Raw genomic sequence first — 19,487 nt, 5'->3', positions numbered from 1 at the left:
CTCATCAGCAATTAAACAATCAGCATTATGTGGTGTAACATGACAATTGGAGGAGAAACGATACGATAAACCATCTGAATATTTTGTCACGATTCAAGAGCCTTAAAACAAGATATCTGAATACATACCAGGTGTCATATATCAACTCTTCATTCATTAACACTACTGGCCCAAAAGCTTTTCATAATAAAGCCTAATTTATATTCCGAGCAGATCTGACAGCATTTGAAAAACATTATGTTTTCAATCATTGTCACTCCAAAAATGTATTTCCAAATGCCGCCTGACCCCGTTTTATCTACGACAACGCATGCTTTAATGTGGAGCATGCCCAGTAGTGTGTACAGTAAGCATGTATGTATACAAAGAGACACACGGGAACACATGCGGGATTCAACAAAACGTTTCACAGTCTACAGCTAAACTCAAAGTATACGGAAGCTCGTTGTGACAAAAAAAAACAAAAGAGCTTAAAATACCTAACTTCTGTCACACTGTACTTCCATTTGTTAAAAAAAAACAAAAAAAAAAACAATTATGAGTGGAGCTTAACAAGATCTTTCAAAATAGATTATAGTTTATATGATGTTAAGATTAAGTCAGAATGTCATGGCGGTAGTTTAAACAGGAGAAAAAAGAAAAATCAAAAAAACCCGTCTTCCCTGAATTCAAAGTTAAAGTGCCCGAAATATTTTGATACGACCAGTCTTTGATGTGTTTTAACAGCTAACGTTGTTTATCAGACACACAAACAACAACACGGCTTTAAGATTAATAGACTGTTTTCATGCAGACTTTCGTATCATTTTTAATTATATTATAGGGAAGCAAAAAAAGGCCAAAATAGTTTGAGCTTTATAAGCGACTGAACGGCTAATTTATGGGAGTTGTTTGAAATATCCAGTTGTTAAATTCAAGTTTTGCTAATTCTTGGTCGCCCAAATGTTTTAGTTTAAATTTTGATGTCTGATATAGACCAGTTTAAGCGACTTGATTTTATGACTTTGGTTGTTTTTGTTTTTTTTTTTTTTAAATAGTTTTTTTTTTATACACTTACATTTTCATCTGAATTTGTGAACCCTAAAATTAAGTTTATACAGTATAGCACAACTTGAAATGACTTGCTGGGAATGTAAAAAAGGGGAATTAAAACCACATTAGGCATTCAGCTGCTTGTAAGATTCAAATTTTTCGGACCTTCTTTTATTTGCTTCCATAGCATGAACCCAGTGTTTGATAGTAGCATAAACGAAGGTTAAAACCCTTTAAATAAAACTCTAAACTATATATGCGTTTTCCCTTCAGTAGGAAGAGGGCTCTAATATTTTTTGCTCCAGGCAACACCACAAAAATACCTTTGGTTATAACAAAAAAATAAATCTATAAGATAGTTTGACACAGAAATGAGAGAATAGTAGCAGTATTTGTCCACTAGTTGGTGGTATTGTACTTCATTCAGTACCTGCAGCTCAAACAATGACTAATGATACATTTTAATCTGATCTGTAGTTTGTCCAAATTATTGTCTTTGTGATTTATCTCTACTACTGTTGTTTCCTCAAATATCTGAATTACTGCTGATTCAAAAAGCAAAAAACAGATTTTTCTACAAAACTACATTGAGAAAAAAAAGCCTCTTTGGTCTCTAAGCCATAAATGATACGCTGCATATATTTAAGACAACATAGCATATATATATTTAAGGCAGCTATTTACTTACTTTCATGAACCCTTACTGCACAAAAACGCCTACACTTTTATACTTTCTTTTACACTTGCTGATGCATATCTTTCATTCATATCCTTAATACTACCATCCTTTCTTTCTTTCCTTGTTTCCCTCTTTAATATTTTATCAACCAGAAAAAAAAGCTGAAACAGCAGGTTGACAAGGAAGTCAAGGCTGCACGTTTAAACTTCAGATAAGAGCACAAAAACACAGGCGTTTTTAAATGAATGCCTGCAGACAGATAGACAGGAGACACAATACAGCCAGTTTTTCTATCCTCCTCTGTTTTCTGCAGCTATCAGCACTTCCAGGCCTCCTTTTCTCTCAGCTGTGGATTACAGGAGCTTTCATTAATGCAAAAAAGCGAACAAGCAGTTAATCACAGTGACTTGTTCTAGGATAATCCGGTCACTCTCCAAGGTTATGGTCACACTGCTTTTATGGCAGGCTCTCTCATGTCTTCTGTATTTTTTCCTTCCTTCCTCCATCTATTGTTTTCTCGTCTACTTCCTCTAAACTACTCGGTCAACTTCCAGAAACCGGTCAATCTCACTTCTAACTCCTCTGACCGTACAAAGGTCAGGGGTCCATCCAAACTCTGCTGGTGGTGTGAAAACGCAACCAAAGGCTTCAAATCCAACCAGTTAATCTTCATCATCCTCACTCATCTTCACTCACCAAAACAAACAATCAACCAAAACTAAATTTCTCCCTGCGCTCACAAGTTTCTATTTGACACTATCGTTTTAGTCTTTCCGTAGAAACCGCTCCTCTTCGATTATGTGTCAGTAGAGTTTGTGTCCGTCTGTTGAAACCTAACCTCTTTATTTCTCTGTACCTCTGTCTACAACATTCAGTTTCAGGCCAACTACTATGGAGTCTGAAATGTGCCAATATTAATAAAAATAAAAATAAAATATAGCAATTATTAATTGAATATTTAAAACCGGATGGAAAAATGGAAGTAAATATATATACACTTTATTTTAGTTTCTATATTGTATACGTAAAAGATGATAAAAGCAGGACAATGATTGTCACATTTTGGTGCTTATTTGCTTCGAAGATATGTAATGGATGATGGCATATATGCATCCTGAAAAATTATAATGAAGGGTTCCTTCAAAACTATTTGATTCTTTATTTATAATGGACTTGCTAAATCTATTTTAAAAGTCGTGTTGTCCCTGGTGACCTTGTCTGTTCTGTTATTTTATTGTTTATTTTGCCAGCTTTATGTTCTATTAAAAGCAATAATAAATAAAGCAAAACAATAAAAAAAAATAAAAAAAGTATAATTAAACACAATTTGGCACACTTGAGACTCCATACCTGTATTCAGACTACTTGTTCCTTTCTCACGTCGGAAATATTTATCAACTTTCAGGGTTCTAAAGCAAAACGCAAAGATGATTCATTACCTCCAGGGTCTTCTCTAAATGATCTGGTATTCCTGTCATGTAGCCACAGCTGATGCTCACGTCGTGTATTTACTTGTAGTAGCAGTCTGGATTAACTATTCTCCGTGTCTGTGTCAACAACCAGATTGGTGCTCCGCCTCTGTACAAAAAACTAAAATAAGACTTTTTTTGTTTCAAGATAACAAAACAATAAAAAGCTTCACCCATATAAATAAAAAAAAAAAATAAAAAAAAAATAATAATATGTACAGACCTTTAAAACAAACAAAATTAAATAAAACTCTGACTCAACATATGGCTTTGAGTCTTTCACAAGTTTAAAAAGGATAAAGAGGGGAAAGGTAGAGGAATCAGATAAATTATGTGACAGCAGGACAGAGTGAGAGAAAAAAGAAGAGGAGAGGGATGGACGGAGAGAGGGAGAGAGGATGAATGAATATGGCACAATTAAGTGACTCTTTGGTGTGAGCAGGCAGCAGTTTGAATTCTTTAATCCGGGCTGGATCAAACTCCAGCATCCGGATTTTGTCCGTTCATCCTTTGCTTGCCGTCTGTCAGTTTATTTTTTGTCTTCTTTATATCATCCCTCTTTCTGTCTGTATCATCACTTCTTCCAGGCGTTGGATCCTCTCTTCTCATTTTACGTTCACATCCCTCTCTCCATCAAAACTTAAACTATTTTTCTCCCCTCTGAGGAGGTAAAAAAAAGAAATCCACCTCCTCCATCCTCTAGGGGGCAGTAGTCCTGTTTCATGGAGGTTCATCCTCTAAGAGGGCCCTCTGACCTCCCTCTGCGCCTCCAGCAGTCTCTGGCGGTAGGCCTGGTAGCGGCGAATCACCGCCTCCTTCTGCTCATCCTCCTCCTTGTCGAGGATCCGCAGGAAGTTCCGCAACTCGGGGATGGAGAATGCATCCCACTGAAAAGGAGGAGCAGAAAAACTGCATTTAGTTTGTTTCTTTTGGATGACTGAAGTATATTTTTATGGATGGTACTTGACTGTTTAGTTGTTACTGTATATGTAGATGAAGCAAAGGAAGAAAAAGTTGGGAGGAAGAGAAAAAGAAAAGGAGGTTGAAGAGGAGACAGAAGAAAGAGAAATAATAGGAGTACATATTTAGCTGTAAATTGCATTTCAGAAGACGGAGAGATACTGAAGAAGCAGATAGAGGTGTAGTGTTACCATGACTTCTCCAGTCTGCTGTTCTCTCAGTACGAAGCTGAGTGTGTTGTCTTCGGGTCCTGCCACCAGACGGAGAAACAACGGCTGCTCGCCATCCGCCAGCTTACACACATACACTACAGGACACACACACACACACACACACACACACACACACAGATTAATTTAGGCAGTACATTATGTGCGGTCCTTTAAGCCACATGCATGCAGGCACCACCGCGGTTGCTGCAGTTGCATTTTGCACTGTGTGTGCATATAAACAGGCATGGCAGAGGATGAAAGGATGGGTGCAGCACTTTACGACAACGGTCATTTACAAAAACAGAGAGGGAACCATGTTGTTGAACCGGCGTAAACAGCAAACAGAAACCAACACTGGACTTTTAGGGCCGCTCCCGATATTGATAATTGAACAAAAGTTTTATAGCGATATGAGAGCAGATATAAGAGTGGTGTCAGTCGTCTCATCTAACTCTCAGCAAGAAAACAAGTAAGCGCATTTTAAGATAAGAAGATCAATACCACACTGTTAAATATGAAGTTAAAGCAAGTGTAGCTTAGCTTAGCATAAACACTGGAAACAGAGCGAAACAGCTAGCCTGGCTCTGTTTTATGCACCTTTTAAAGCTCAGTAAATAACATGGTAAACTCCAGGAAATCACTACACCTGATCCAAGAAATAGTCCAGCCCATAATCCCTAGTTTTTACATTTTGGATTTTTTATAAATTAAACATCTATTCCTTTAAGAGACCAAAGCCACTGATCCAGGCAACTCTTATCTCAAACAGGTCTTAGAACAAACAGAGTGTATATTTTCTTTTTCCCTTCAGGCAGATATCCGACCTTAACTGGAGTCAGTCAGTTTCTTTTGTCCTGAAACTGAAGGCCATTTCTACAGCAAAGTTCAGCCAACACTTCTAATGAAAGAGCAGCACCAGAACCCAACAACTTGTTTTTTATTACTCAAATGAAAGCTTTTGTCTGGGAAGTTTATATATAAGCTCATTTACACACAAAGTCTACACATACAGTACATTTGTTGTCAGACGCCTGTCTAGACACTGTCATTTATTAGCAGTCTTTCTGTATGTCTCCAGTAATGAGGTAAAAAACCCAGACCAGAAGCTTATACAGTATGACAGCAGTAAACAGAAAAAAAAAAAAAAAACTCTATAGAAGTTTGGGGGCAAAATGTTTCACAGACTTCAAACAAGATATAAAAACAAGTCACACACATTGAATAAGTGTACAAGGTCTTGTTTTAAAGTATAGGGCCCATAAACTCTTTTCTTTTCTTGGAGACACTAAAGATAATATTTGAAACCCAGCGACCCTCCAACAGCTGTTAATTCATAGAGCATGCGTGCGTGTGTGTGTGTGTGTGTTTTCCTGGTGAGCTGTTGATAGTGGGGAGAGCCCAACATAAGGGCAAGGCATTCAGAAATACACACTGAAGCCTGACTCGACACCATGTAAGTGCCAAAGCATCTGATACTGAGCTTGGGGCATGAGTGGCATGAAACTCCAGCCCTGTCGCTTTGACTATCTCTCACACACACACACACACAGTAGGCTTCAGTCTTACCCTGCTCCTCCCTGCGATAGCGTTTGTACAAGGCATATTTGGCCGGGTTGTCCGCGACTGTGAACTTGCCCAGCAGGGCGACGATCACCTACACACACACACACACACACACACACACACACACACACACACACACACACACACACACACACACACACACACACACACACACACACACACACACACACACACACACACACACACGAAGAGGAAGAAGAACAAACATAGTTAGCTGACAGTTAAAACCTGAATCTGGTTGAACAAGCTGTACCAATTTTGAATTTCCTTTTTTTCCTCAATCGACTTCTTGATCTGAGCGATAAGGTCTGACATGAACACACTACTTTCTGCCAAAGTCAGAGATTTCTAAGGAAAGCTCATTGTGGGACTGGCTCTAGTAGTCTAACATCAGCCGGCATCTGTTGAACCCTGACTTCAACCCGTATGTCATCAGATCCTAATTAAGTTGTGTTGACGCATGTGCGTGCGTGCGTGCGTGCGTGCGTGTCCGCGTCTGTGCGTGTGTTAGCCACCTGTCTGACTGTGTTATTGGAGCTGATGTGGAGGGTGTTGGTGACTCCTCTGGGCAGATAGAAGGCCTCCTCCCCCCGTGCTCCTCCCGCTCCTCTCTGACCTCCCCGCACCGTCACCGGCCTCCTCAGATCCATCTGGACCTTGATGAAACCAGTATACACACCAGTAGGATTCTGAGAGAGAGAGAGAGAGAGAGAGAGAGAGAGAGAGAGAGAGAGAGAGAGAGAGAGAGAAAGTTATGTTACTATAATAAAAAACACTTGTTTATTTAAAAAAATTATATTAATTTCTCGATCAGTAGGTTACTCGTTTTGTCTATACACTGACAGAAAATAGTGAAAAAATTGGGTTATAAACTTGTTGAAAAGGTAATGATGTTCATCTTCATAACCTGACAAAAAACAGTAAACAGTGAAAGTTTCTTGAAAAAAAAATTACTTCTGACTTAATTAACTGATTATAAAAGTAGTTGTTAGTAAATGTAAGTAAAATGCATTCAAACCAGAGTGGCACGTAAAAACAATCACAATCAAATCAGGCAAACTGAAGTGAACTAAAAACACAAAATCATGGTGTATTCATACACAGTGCTATGTGCTATATGATCTTTCCAGAAGAGACCAGTTCACCCAGTGTGTCCTGCAGGACAGATGGTCCCAGAGGAAGAGCATCTTAATCTCATTACTCCATATGGGGCCTGGAGGACTGTGCGTGCAAAAGTATGTACTGTAAGCGTGTGACGGTCTTAAGCCGACAAACGAGATCACAATGAATAGAAGTCAAAAGACACAAGCTGAAACTGGACAGGGTGACAAAGGGAGAGCATCTGCATCACAGATGAAGTGATGAGAAAGAAGGAAAGACAATAAGAAAGAAAGGTGTGGGAAAAGACTGTCTGCATACTTTACATAGTGATACTATCAGGTCTAACAGGTGTTGAGCAGCAGGTTTCAGACTTATCACTGCTCTTTCCTCTTCCTTTTTTTAACCCAACTACCTGCTGACTCGATTCATCTATTTTCCCCCACACCTGAGCTAATTCAAGTTTGAAACAAGCTGCAAAATATCTTCTTGTCGTGAATTTATTTCTCTGGTTTTTACTGACTTCCCCAGGAACAATTCGAATCCCCCAACTTTCCCTGTATACAAAATGCATGCAATCCATATGATTATTGTATCGTGTACTATCATTTTCAAAATATCTAAATTTTGTTATCTGGTAGATATCCCACAATACAAATCCTCTGCTTCGCCCCAAATACTTCATTTTTACTAGATTCAACATGGTTATGGTGCGTCATGGTTTTGAATACAACTATAGACACCTTTGCCAAGGGAAACAGTGTGGGGGAGAACAATAGCAGGAATAACATCACATCACCCTGATGTGACTGCTGAGGAATGCTGGGGAGCTGGCGGACGGCAGCGCGGATGTTGAAACAGCAGCACACCTTTAAATGTTGAGATTAAAAGCCAGCAGGACTTTAAGGGTTTGGACATCACAGCTGCAATTTATATTAACAGGTTTTTTTTTTTTTTTTTTAAGAATAGGTAGTTAATTACAGTAAGGCATTAGGCGTATTTATTCAGGAACACACAAGATTACATCAAAGACTTGAGATGAAAAGTTTGTGACTTGAAAAATCATTTAACAAGCAGCTGTTCTGTAGATTTTTCGATCATATCACACAATTCTCAGCAGATCAAGTTTGCCCAATTGCATGGGCTTGCAGATATTCAAATTTACATTTTTCTAAACATTTTAAGGGCTCAATTAAGTTTCCAGTTACTAATGGACTTTGTAGTGAGATTTTCAGTTTCCAGGGTCAAGAATGAACTTTCAATCTCGTTTTTTTTTTTTGGAGGCAACATGGACAATTTATTCCAGCAGGTCCAGTTTAGTGTTTAAAAAGTAACTCCTGGGCGCCCGGATAGCTCAGTTGGTAGAGTGGGCGCCCATATATAGAGGACGTTTACTCCTCGACGCAGCGGGCCCGGGTTCGACTCCGTCCTGCGGCCCTTTGCTGCATGTCATACCCCCCTCTCTCTCCCCTTTCATTTCTTCAGCTGTCCTGTCAATAAAAGGCCTAAAAATGGCCAAAAAAATAATCTTAAAAAAAAAGAAAGTAACTCCTGTTGTCATCTGGTGTCATGGTATGAGCTGGTTTATTTCCCATTACTGTAGCTGACGCTAAATTGGTACATAATCTGTAACTTTGGCTGCAAAGACAGAATCTATGCTCCATCTATTGTTATGTGTGTGTTTCTGGTGTATAAACTCCTTTCTTTGGCGACTCTATATCTAATATAGATAATATAACATATCAGCAGTGGTGGCAGTAACTAAATAGATTTACGTACCAAGTACTGTAATTAAGTTCAATTTTAACATACTTAATACTTTGACTCCCTTACATTTATTTGATACCTATAGTTACTTTTTACATAAAAAAACATATGATCTATGATATGATGCAGTACTGTACTAATAATATATTCAGTAGTAAACTAAGTATCTAAAATTGGCTCTGTGATAAAAACAGAACAATATAATGTTCTATAATTATAAAACACCATTCTGCATTACGAGTACTTTTACTTTGGATACTTTAAGTTCATTTTGCTGATAATACTTTTACTTAAGTAACATTTTGAATTCAGGACTTTAAGTTGGACTGCAGTATTTCTACTTTTATTTAAGGAAAGGATCAATTACTTCATCCACCACTGGATAGCAAGGCTTTTTAAATTAAAACACAGGTATAATTGTGCGTTGAATATCCTTGATGACCATGCAACTTTTTTTATATAAGTCACAATGTTGTTTTTTGTTTATTACGGATCCCCATTAGTCATCACCGTAGTGAAGACCATTCTTCCATGGGTCCGACACAAGACGAACGTAAACAAATATTATAAAGCAACATACATGTTGTTATATCAGAGCAATGAAAACATCCTGAATTGAGTGAGTGAAACGGCTGCGTCGGCACTGTGGTAAATGTCATATTGCAGTCTAATGGTAGTGGCAGCTGCATACAGAATATCTACAGGATCCAGTGTCAGTAAAAGAGTGCCTTGTACAACAGTTCATCTGTTTTTAAAGGAGAAGCAAGCTCCAACCCAAATACATACAACTCACTGACTCAGCCAGTGTGTGTGTGTGTGTGTGTGTGTGTGTGTGTGACTCACAAGTGTCATTTTAAGGTGGTCTTTGGTCAGCATGTTGTACTGCTCGATCTTCTGCCTGATTTCCTCCCTGCTGAACTCCGTCCGCAATTCTCTCTCCTTCTCCACATCCTGACAAATAAGAGGGAGAGAGAGAGAGAGAGGGATGAAACATGACACGATAAGTAACAAGTCAACTAAGATCATTAAAACAATACAATCTCTGTTTAGACAATAGGAGCAGGACACATGGACGAGTGCACAAGTAGAGTTCTTCCTTTCCCAAATCAATCAGTTTTTTCATATATATATATATATATATATATATAGCTTATTTTTATGTTGTTTAACCGGGCTTTAGGGAAAAATAGAGTGTTGTGGTGTTCTTTCATGTGACCCAGCCTACTTATCTGATAATAAGGAGTGAGAAGATGACTTAATACATGCACTGAGAATCAAGCACAACATACTGTACAATTCTCACTTTTTCTGGTGGCTTCTTATTGGAAAATATACCCTTTATCAAAGCATTGCGGCAAGACTGTATTAGCAACCAGTATAATGCCTCCTTTTCCCCAAAAATCATCTCAGACTTGGACTCAAAGTGTAAAAAAGGCCCTCACTGCTGGAGGGTCAGCACATGACAAAAACACTTTTCTAATCAGCATGGTTCCCATGCTGTGTGACTGACTTCTAACTTTAGACAAAACATGGAAATCTCCTGCAGGAAACTCACAAATGCAAGAAAGAAAAGGCTAAAACAATGATTTGTTCAACTGAGTGGAGGCCATGTGGACTTGAATAGTGGGAACAACTGATTCAAACAGCTTGTGATGTGTGCGATATGTAGGCTATGCACACATGTGTTTGTCAAGTCAGCTGCACAAGAGGCTTTACTGTATGTGAGGACTCAGCAGTCGACACTGCGTTGATGCATGAATAACTGTAGAGGGTGGGGAAGGTCATAAACAGAGGTTAGCTGATAGAGAAAGTTCTAGATACAGACAATAGACAAACACATGTACAGCACAGAGAGACAAACATCTGCATGTGAGCTTTAACAACCAAAAATCAACACTTCCAAGCACGTTTACACGATTGTTTATTTATTATATATTATGTAAAACTATAATTTAGGTCACACGACAAAGCCCAAAATGTTACACAATCAGTTGTAAAGAGCCCGTCCACTGATCTTATAGCCTCTATTTCTCTCAGCAAGACGCAAAAAGAGTCTGAAAAGACGCTAAGCAAGAAAGCCGCCAAGTTGGCAGCACTGTGTGTGCGTGTAATATCAATTACATTTAGCTAGTTCGAGTTCGGGCACGGAGGCTTGTCCAGAGCAGGCACTGTTGACCCAATGCCCGCATTTTCTCTATCATTATTAATTAAACCATTTTGCGACAAAATAAGGAAACATTATGTTGGCCTCTGGAGACTTGCCTTTTTTCACATATCGTGTAAATTTAAAAATAAAATAATGAACTGATAAAAAAAACAAAAAAAACATCAGTTGCAGCCACATTTACATACAGTATGATGACTAAAGCATTTGTCTTCATCTGTTTACTAGTGAGCTCTTCTTTCGACTAACCCAGATTTTGTTGTGTGTCAACAAAACACAGGCCATGAAGCTAGAAAGCTACATCCTCTTAAAGTTATTTAATTTTAAGCCTTAAAACAAGTGATGATCTACATGTATAAAACGGGATGCAACAGCTCTAAAGTCTGTCCTGATGCTTTACATCTTCTGTCTGTATGTGTACAGTATGTGAGTGCCAATGCAGAGTCTTCAGACTGAATTCAAATCTCCAGTGTAGTGTGTGCTTACATGGGCATAGTACAGACCTCCTCTATGTCTATTAAAAACCACACACACACACACACACACACAACAATCCAGGGAGGCTTTGAAGGCACACACCCCCTTATATGGCAAACACACACTGCTGGAAAGACAAGGTGCCAATGCAGCATGTGCGCACACGCACACACGCACGCACACACACACACACACACACACACACACACACACACACACACACAGTCCAGCTGCAGAGTTACTAACAATGTAATGCCAGTCTGTCTGCGAGCTAAAGGGAATTACTCACAACTAGGGCTGTCAGCATTAACGCGTTAATCGCAATGCGATTAAGGGCCGAGCGTTAATTTTTTTTTTTTTTTAATTGCATGCCGGCATTTATTAATTTATTTTACACTTCACTCGGCTTTGCGTCGTGCCTAACAGGCTACTATTTTGACCCTTTTCAGCACCGTTACTTATCATCAAGCTGCCACTTCCTCGTAACACATCCTGCTGCTGCAGGCTGCAGGCATGATGGAGAAACACAGCAGCAATAACTCTGTATGGAGCTTTTTATTTTCCAAAACTCCAGGAAAGCTCGTAGACAAGTCGAAAGCAATATGCACGTTGTGTAAAGCCGAATTAAAATATCACCGAAGCACGTCAAGCTTGAGCTTCCACCTACGGAGCTAAGCATAGTAGTACAGTTAACGTGATGCTACCCGCTAGCATGCTACCCACTCAGGCAAAGCAGTATTTTGGAGAGTGCTACTTGCCAACCTGTGGATAAAACCAAATCCCAAAAAATTACTACAGCTCTTGCGAAACGGGTGGCAATTAACTGCAGACCTGTCAGCATCGTAGAGGACTCGGGTCTTAAAGATGTACTACGGTTGGCATGTTCTGACCCGTCTCGTTGCCGTCGAGGGGGACAGCATCCCCACACACAGCCTGTATGACACGGAGAAAGCAGCCACAGTGGAACTGCTGCAAGGTGCTGCAAACGCTGTCTCATTAACCGGTGATCACTGGACGTCAGTGAGTAATCAATCATTATTTTAGAGTTACTAAACACTATATTGACTCTGGTAAGGATAGGGATTTTTAGTTTTTTAGTTAGGTACTTGGAGGAATTGTGCAATAATGACAGATTCACACATTTTTCTTTTGTTTACACAGTAAATAAATAATTACAAATCTTAAAATCAAGATCATAATAGAGATGCACCGATAGACCGGCCAGTGACCGGAATTGGCCGGTTTTCACGTGCTTGGCCATGACCGGCGACCGGCAGGTCAGTCTGACATATGCCGATTTCATGGCGGTCAATGCTACAATTAACTGACAACATAAGTTATACGTGTTACAGTTTTCAAGGACGCACGCACACACGGACGCGACAGCACAGTCTCTTTTTCCTTTCTCTCAACTTTTCCGCCGTGTGTCGCACATACCCGCTCGCGGTGTGAAGCACGTCGGCGCTATTCTCGCACATGTAGGGAACCTCGTGAATTAACCTGCAACATGTCAGCTGTTTGGAAATTCTTCAGCGTGTGTGCAGAAGATAACAAGTTTGCAATATGCAACGCCTGAAGGGCAGGTGAAGACAGGTAAAACTACAGAACTGTTGATATGTGGCGTTGAAACTGGATGTTTATTGTAGATTACAAGAAAAGTATCTTCTTTCTATTCCGGTTTTTATACTATTGGAAGATTCCAATAGGATCATTAGACTGCATTCAGCATCCATAAATACGTTGTTATGTAGAAATTGGGACTGTTTTAGTGTCTCATTGTTAAGTTAGTACACAAACAAACTAATAATTCAGTAAGTAAATGCTGATTAACAGAAAAATCACATTTTTAATAATTTAAAAGTAATTTATTGTGGAAAAATGCCAAATGTTTGCTGGTTTCAGCCTCTCAAAAGTCAGCATTTGCTTTTATATGAACGTTAACCGAAAGTCTTTGGGTTTTGGTTGGTCGTTCGGACAAAACAAGCATTTTAAAGTAGGGATAGACCGATTATCGGGTCGTTTTTGGCAGTTTGCAGATTATCTGTATCAGCGTTTTATTTGCCTGATAACCAGTGCGCTACTTTGGCTCGGCTACAGCTCTGTGTCTGTCCCTCTGCTTCGGATTCACTCAACACTGAGTCTGACTTAAAGGACAATTCCAGCACAAAATGAACCTAGGGGTTAATAACAAATGTGTACCAAGTCGAACATTCCCTGGGATAGGTTTTCATGCTAATCAAATGCGTCTCTAGCTTTAAACGAGCTACAGCAAACCCGGTGGTTAGCTGCTAAGGCTAGCTTTCGGGGCAGATGGTAAATTGCTATGTTATACCACTAACAGGGCTCAAAATAGCACCACACTTCAACGGTAGCATAATGAGGGTCCCTACATGTAAACCGAAGCATTGAGAACTTTGTAAGTGTACAGACAGTTTATTAAAAAGACAGTAGCGTTCATGTTTACATGCCGGCGCCATCTTGGAAAACAGTCATGAGCAGTCGAACGACGAATGCTGTGCAACCAGTAACCAGTAACATAGCTCAAACACAGCGTTCGTGATTAGATTGCTCATGACTGTTTTCCAAGATGTCCTTTAATGTCCCGCCCACAACACTGACTATCTGTTACTGGGTATTATGTTGAAAGTTTCTAATTTATCAAATAATTGCTTAAAGCATCTAAACAAAGCTTTGTGTTGGAGTTTGTAACATTCCAAAATCTTAATTTTGACTTGAACATTTTCATTTTCACTGTAAATGCATATATTGGTTCCAAATATCGGATTATCGGTTTCATTAACTACTAATAATCTGTGTTGGTATCGGCCTTGAAAAAACAGTATCCGTCGATCCCTAATTTAAAGACATCAATTTGGGCTCTGGGGAATTTTTCACTACATGTAACAACAGTTAAATCAGCCCGAGATGTGATGAATAATTATTGTAGAATAATATAACTGGCTGGGTACCGAATTCAATACTTTTTAGGCACCGACCAAATTGCTTTAGTATCTAGTATCAAAAAATTCCACCTCATTCAATATCAAATTTCAATACCCAAGGAGTAAATCTCATCAGCGTCAGAGAGCCAATAAGCATGAAGCATGCTTCTACCAAGATCTAATAGTGTTTGTGATTGGCTGTTTAACCTTACACGTCATTGAGGCAGGCAGGAAAAACTATGTTACACACAGAGAAAGGGCTCACTTAGTAGGAGGTGCAAAATAAATAAAAAGATTTGTGCTGTAATGTGTACTGTTGGAATTCCTTTTTTGTTCAAATGGATGTTATCCAAGTCAGGGTATTGGTATCGGTACTGGTATCGAACATTTTTTAACGCTACCCAGCCCTAATAGTAGTCTCATAGAGGCTCTTCTCATTTACAATTAAGTTGAAATAAATACTTTAATAGATTATGGAGGTACTAAAATTTGGTGCAAAACAACAACTACAGACACATTCAATGAAAATTAGAGCTGGGCAATATATCAATATTATATCGATATATCGTGATATGAGACTAGATACCGTCTTATATTTTGAATATTGTTATATCGTAATATTGCAAAAGTGCTGTCTTTTCCTGGTTTTAAAGGCTGCATTACAGTAAAGTGATGTCATTTTCTGAACTTACCAGACTGTTGTAACTGTTCTATCATTTACCTTTACCAACTTAGTCATTATATCCACATTACTGATGATTATTTATCAAAAATCTCACTGTGTAAATATTTTGTGAAAGCACCAATAGTCAACACTACAATATCGCTGCGGTATCGATAGAGGTATTTGGTTAAAAATATTGTGATATTTGATTTTCTCCATATCGCCCAGCCCTAATGAAAATTGAATCCGTTTTCAAAAAATCTCTCATATTTAAACCCTATATTGGTGCATAAAGCAAACTCCTTAGTGGCGGTGACCCGTCTGTGTGCATGTGTCTGTCAAGAAACAGACACCAACTCATCAGGATTAAAAAGGAGGGACCGTGGACACACAGGGACCGTGGACCTAAACAAATCTGCTCCACCGCATGCACAAAGACACAAATAACGTCACAACGCCATGAATCTGAGGGTATCAGATTCCTCAGATTCAGTCTTCACTTTAAGCACCTGCCAGGTCAAATGAGTCAAAGCTTACTATTACCAGGAAGTGACAGGTAATGAGATTATCTGCCATCTTACCATCCACAGAAAGAAAAACTAAACAAAAAAAAATTAACTTGCTCCATTATATGAGAGCTTCTGATACAGACCCATGGTGATGTTATTGGCCAATATAAATATCATTCTAGCCCTCGTGAGTGTGCATACCAAGTGTGTCCAGTTCCGCATAGAGAGGGTTAAGAGGAACTGGGAGGGTGTTAGCGACCAAATCCAAACAAACAAGAGAAGCAGAGCACAGCAGAGCTACAACACAATGAGGTCATGGTCTTATTTAAGAGCACAGCGAATCCTCCCACTGAAGCTGGAAGATCAACAGTGGACGGAGGGGAGGAAGGAGGACAGAGGGAGAAGACAAAGACAGACGGTAGCTGTGTTTCAATAACAAAGAAGAATAAAGAAGATGATTTGCACCAGAAACAGATAATCATCTCACTTAACAGTGTTTTCCCTAGGTTTGTGGAAGACTTCAGTGCACATATTTGGCATTGGGTTTAGGGGTCCTCCTTAAAGAAAAACGTGACGTTTTTCCAATTAAAAAAAACATGCAATTTAACTCCATTTTGGACTATTATTATCACCATATCCGTGTCTCAAATGTTGGAAAAGCTGGAGGAGATCATAAATAACACTCAAAAAGCTTAAAGACAAAACTTAGTCCACTGGGGACCAATAGATCATTAGAGCTGAGAAAAGTCATTTAGTTAGTTTTGATGCTCCCATTGATTTTACATCCATTCAGCTTAGGTGCTGCCCAAAAAAGCTTGGGTGCTGCGCCTAAGCCTTATAATGGTAGGGAAAACACTGCTTTATATCCAGATCTTTAAGTTTTAAGACTAACACTGAAGCTGTGAATGCTGATTAGACAGAAATATATAAGACACTTAATTTGGTTATTTAAATCAGCCAAAAACTCCTGTTATGACAGCAGATGTATTCTTCATCACCCAGCTCTAGAATAGACTACTAGAGAAAAACATTTGATTCAATATTTAGGGAATAATTAAATGTCATGTCTACGTACTACACCTGTTGCAAAGAGAAGAGCATTGAAAAGCAGAACAGACTCTACTTTGGCACCAGAGCTACCAGGAAACACCGGTACAAGCAGAAGAGATAGAGAAATTAAAAAGTGGCAAGGCAGAAAAAGAAGAGCTAAGGGGAAACAGATCAATAAAGGTTTATCTTTATCTCCATGTCAGAGTCTCCCTGTTCCCTGACTGCTGTTTAACAATAGCCCAGGTGGTTAAAGTTTAGTCTGCATGTGTATGTGTATGTATGAGACAGATATGGCTCTTTTTTTTTTTTCTCTTCTTCAAACTTTGATCACACATACACACCTGCAGCACTGCTGCCTTTGTTAAACACTGTCACACTCGTCTACATCCACTGTCTGTAAATAGATGACATCACCATGTAAGTGAGTGAGTGTGTGTGTGTGTGTGTGTGTGTGTGTGTGTGTGTGTGTGTGTGTGTGTGTGTGTGTGTGTGTGTGTGTGTGTGTGTGTGTGTGTGCGTGCAGAAATAACACGCTTAGCTCAGCTAAATAGCGTCTAAAGCAGTGGAGTGTTTGTGTGCGTGTTATAAGCAGACTAAACAGTGGTTTGGCTGTGCTAACTAAATCTAACCTACATTTTAAAAGGACAAGAAAGACATTTTATTTCTGTCCCTGTGTTTACATACTTCCTCTAAGCTATGCGTGTTTGAAATGACCAAAGGGAGTTTATACTGGTTATATCATACTGGTCCTGCTGCCAGTCTGACGTGTTCCTCCAATTATTCAACCAACCTTTTTACTATTTTGACAACATCTTTATTTAATAATTAGTTCCTGATACTTCCCTAAAAAGTTTTTCAAGGTTTCCTTTAATCTACTTTGGCAGTAATTATAAAGAAAATAGAGATACATTTCTGAGATTGCTTTTTTTATAACTCTATTTATCAGTTGCTTTCTGTATCGGTTATTCTGACAATCATTCACTGTGTGGTCATTAAAATATCAGAAAATAGTGAAATATAATAAGTTAACTGATAGCACTGAGCACTGATTCAAACATTGTCTAGGTTTCTCTAGTTTGGCATGAAATTGTAAGTTATTAACTAAACACGGTCTCCTCCAGCTACATACTAGAAAACTTGGAAATGATTGAAATGTACGGACCTGTAAAATAAAGTGTTCCTTCAGTAAAACCTTCAAAAATGTTCCAATAGAGTCTTTCTGCAAAATCCTCAAACATAAGCACCTTTCATAAAATCTCTGGTGACACTTAATCAATGTTTGGTCTGTTTGTCTATCTAATGTCCATTTTTCTACCCTCCTCACCCTTAGCCTCCCTCTCTATGTTACTTCCTGCTGAGTCCACGGGGGGAAGTCGAGATCGGCCACACCTTTCCTCCCAGCATTCCTGCACTAATGGGTACACATGCAAGCACGTACAGCGCCACGTTAATGTGCTGTACAAGTGGAAGTGCTCACACCTTTCCTCTATAACAAGACAATCGTCAGCTAATGGACAGAAACAAACTCTCTTCTACTTAAGTGGACATTCCCGAGTTAATGGACCCTCAAACAGTAGATACAATGCAGCCTTGTTAGAGCCTTTTGTAGCTCTCTCCATCTGTGTTATGCATAGGGTTGGGCATCGTTTGGATTTTAACAATTCTGATTCCAATTGCGATTCTTCCTTTCGATTCCGGTTCTTATCGATTCTCGATTCCGATTCTTTGAGGGGTGAAGTTTTAGGGGGGAAAGTTTTATTTTTGATTCAGTGGTGGTTTGCGGTTTTACTGCTTTTTCAGTGTAAAATAAAGCCACACTAGAGCGCTGCTTACTGCGCTCCATGGCTGCAACACAAGCACCTGGCCGCTTCGGAAACCAAAACTTGCGCATGTTAAATTGGGAAGCGATGATCGGATTTGAAACCAAATCCTCTAAACGATTCCAAACCATTCCAATAAAGAAACCATTCCACAGGAATCGTAATTTTTGAAACGATTCCAAGTAGGAATCGGTTCTCGATGCCCAATCTTTTTTTCTATAACCACTATTCGTTTACACCTGGGTGACTTCCAGAGCCTCAAGGCTGAAACAGATACCTGTGTTTTTGGTTTGAAGCTGTCCCTGTCTCGCATATACCGTCTTGGAATAAGTGTTTTCGATGGGCGCCCGGATAGCTCAGTTGGTAGAGCAGGCGCCCATATATAGAGGTTTACTCTACGAAACAGCCGGCCCAGGTTCAATTCCGACCTGCGGCCCTTTGCTGCATGTCATTCCCCCTCTCTCTCCCCTTTCATTTCTTCAGCTGTCCTATAAAATAAAGGCCTAACATGCCCAAAAAAGAAATAATCTTTATAAGTGTTTTCGATATGAAACTGCAGTTAAAACACTAAAATCAATTACCAATCTGAATCTGCAAAGTAACTAAAGATTTGCAATAAATGTAGTGGAGTATAAAGTACAATATTTACATCTGAATTGTCGTAGTAAAGAAGCAGAAAACGAAAGTACTCAAGTAAAGTGCAACTACCTCAAAATTGTACTCATAAGCACAGTAAAACTGCCAGATGTTTCTTCAGAAGAGAAGAGAAGGTCAAAATGGTGCTGTTGTCTTTGCAAACAGAGAAGTGAAATCTGCAAACCAGCTGGACCACATAGAGACAAGAAGCCGGGCTCGACACAATGATGTGAACCAAAGTGGACTACAGACATCCCCCTGCAGTACTTCTGTCTGTCTGTTTCCACAGTGGTTCAGTAAGTACAGCATGGACAGCAGAGTACAGGATAGGATACACAGTTCTGGTTCAACTCTCTAGGAGGAGTCTGTGAGGAGACCACAAGGAGGCTGTTCGGAGGGCTGGGTGGTCCTCTGTCAAGACCTT

At 39.3% G+C, this 19,487-nt stretch overlaps 1 protein-coding gene across 5 annotated transcripts in view; it reads right to left on the bottom strand.

Moving 5' to 3' along the window:
* Positions 1–522: 522 nt before the first annotated feature.
* The window catches only part of rassf3 (Ras association domain family member 3), a 78,685-nt gene continuing 59,720 nt past the window's right edge, over positions 523–19,487 (bottom strand). For 4 of the 5 annotated variants that reach the window (XM_078243179.1, XM_078243180.1, XM_078243181.1 and 1 more), the window contains 5 exons: positions 9,645–9,752; positions 6,452–6,625; positions 5,919–6,006; positions 4,332–4,447; positions 523–4,067 (listed from right to left, as the gene is read on the bottom strand). In XM_078243179.1, coding sequence (XP_078099305.1) covers positions 3,918–4,067; positions 4,332–4,447; positions 5,919–6,006; positions 6,452–6,625; positions 9,645–9,752 — 636 coding nt within the window. In that variant the 3' untranslated portion in view covers positions 523–3,917. Of the gene's footprint in view, positions 4,068–4,331; positions 4,448–5,918; positions 6,007–6,451; positions 6,626–9,644; positions 9,753–17,769; positions 17,943–19,487 lie in introns of those variants that run through there. The other variant, XM_078243183.1, reaches the window with a different exon arrangement.

Source organism: Sander vitreus, chromosome 23 (assembly GCF_031162955.1).
Source record: "Sander vitreus isolate 19-12246 chromosome 23, sanVit1, whole genome shotgun sequence".
NCBI lineage: Eukaryota > Metazoa > Chordata > Actinopteri > Perciformes > Percidae > Sander > Sander vitreus.
Note: the sequence above shows the minus strand (reverse complement) of the source record. Positions and strands in the feature narration are given on the sequence as shown.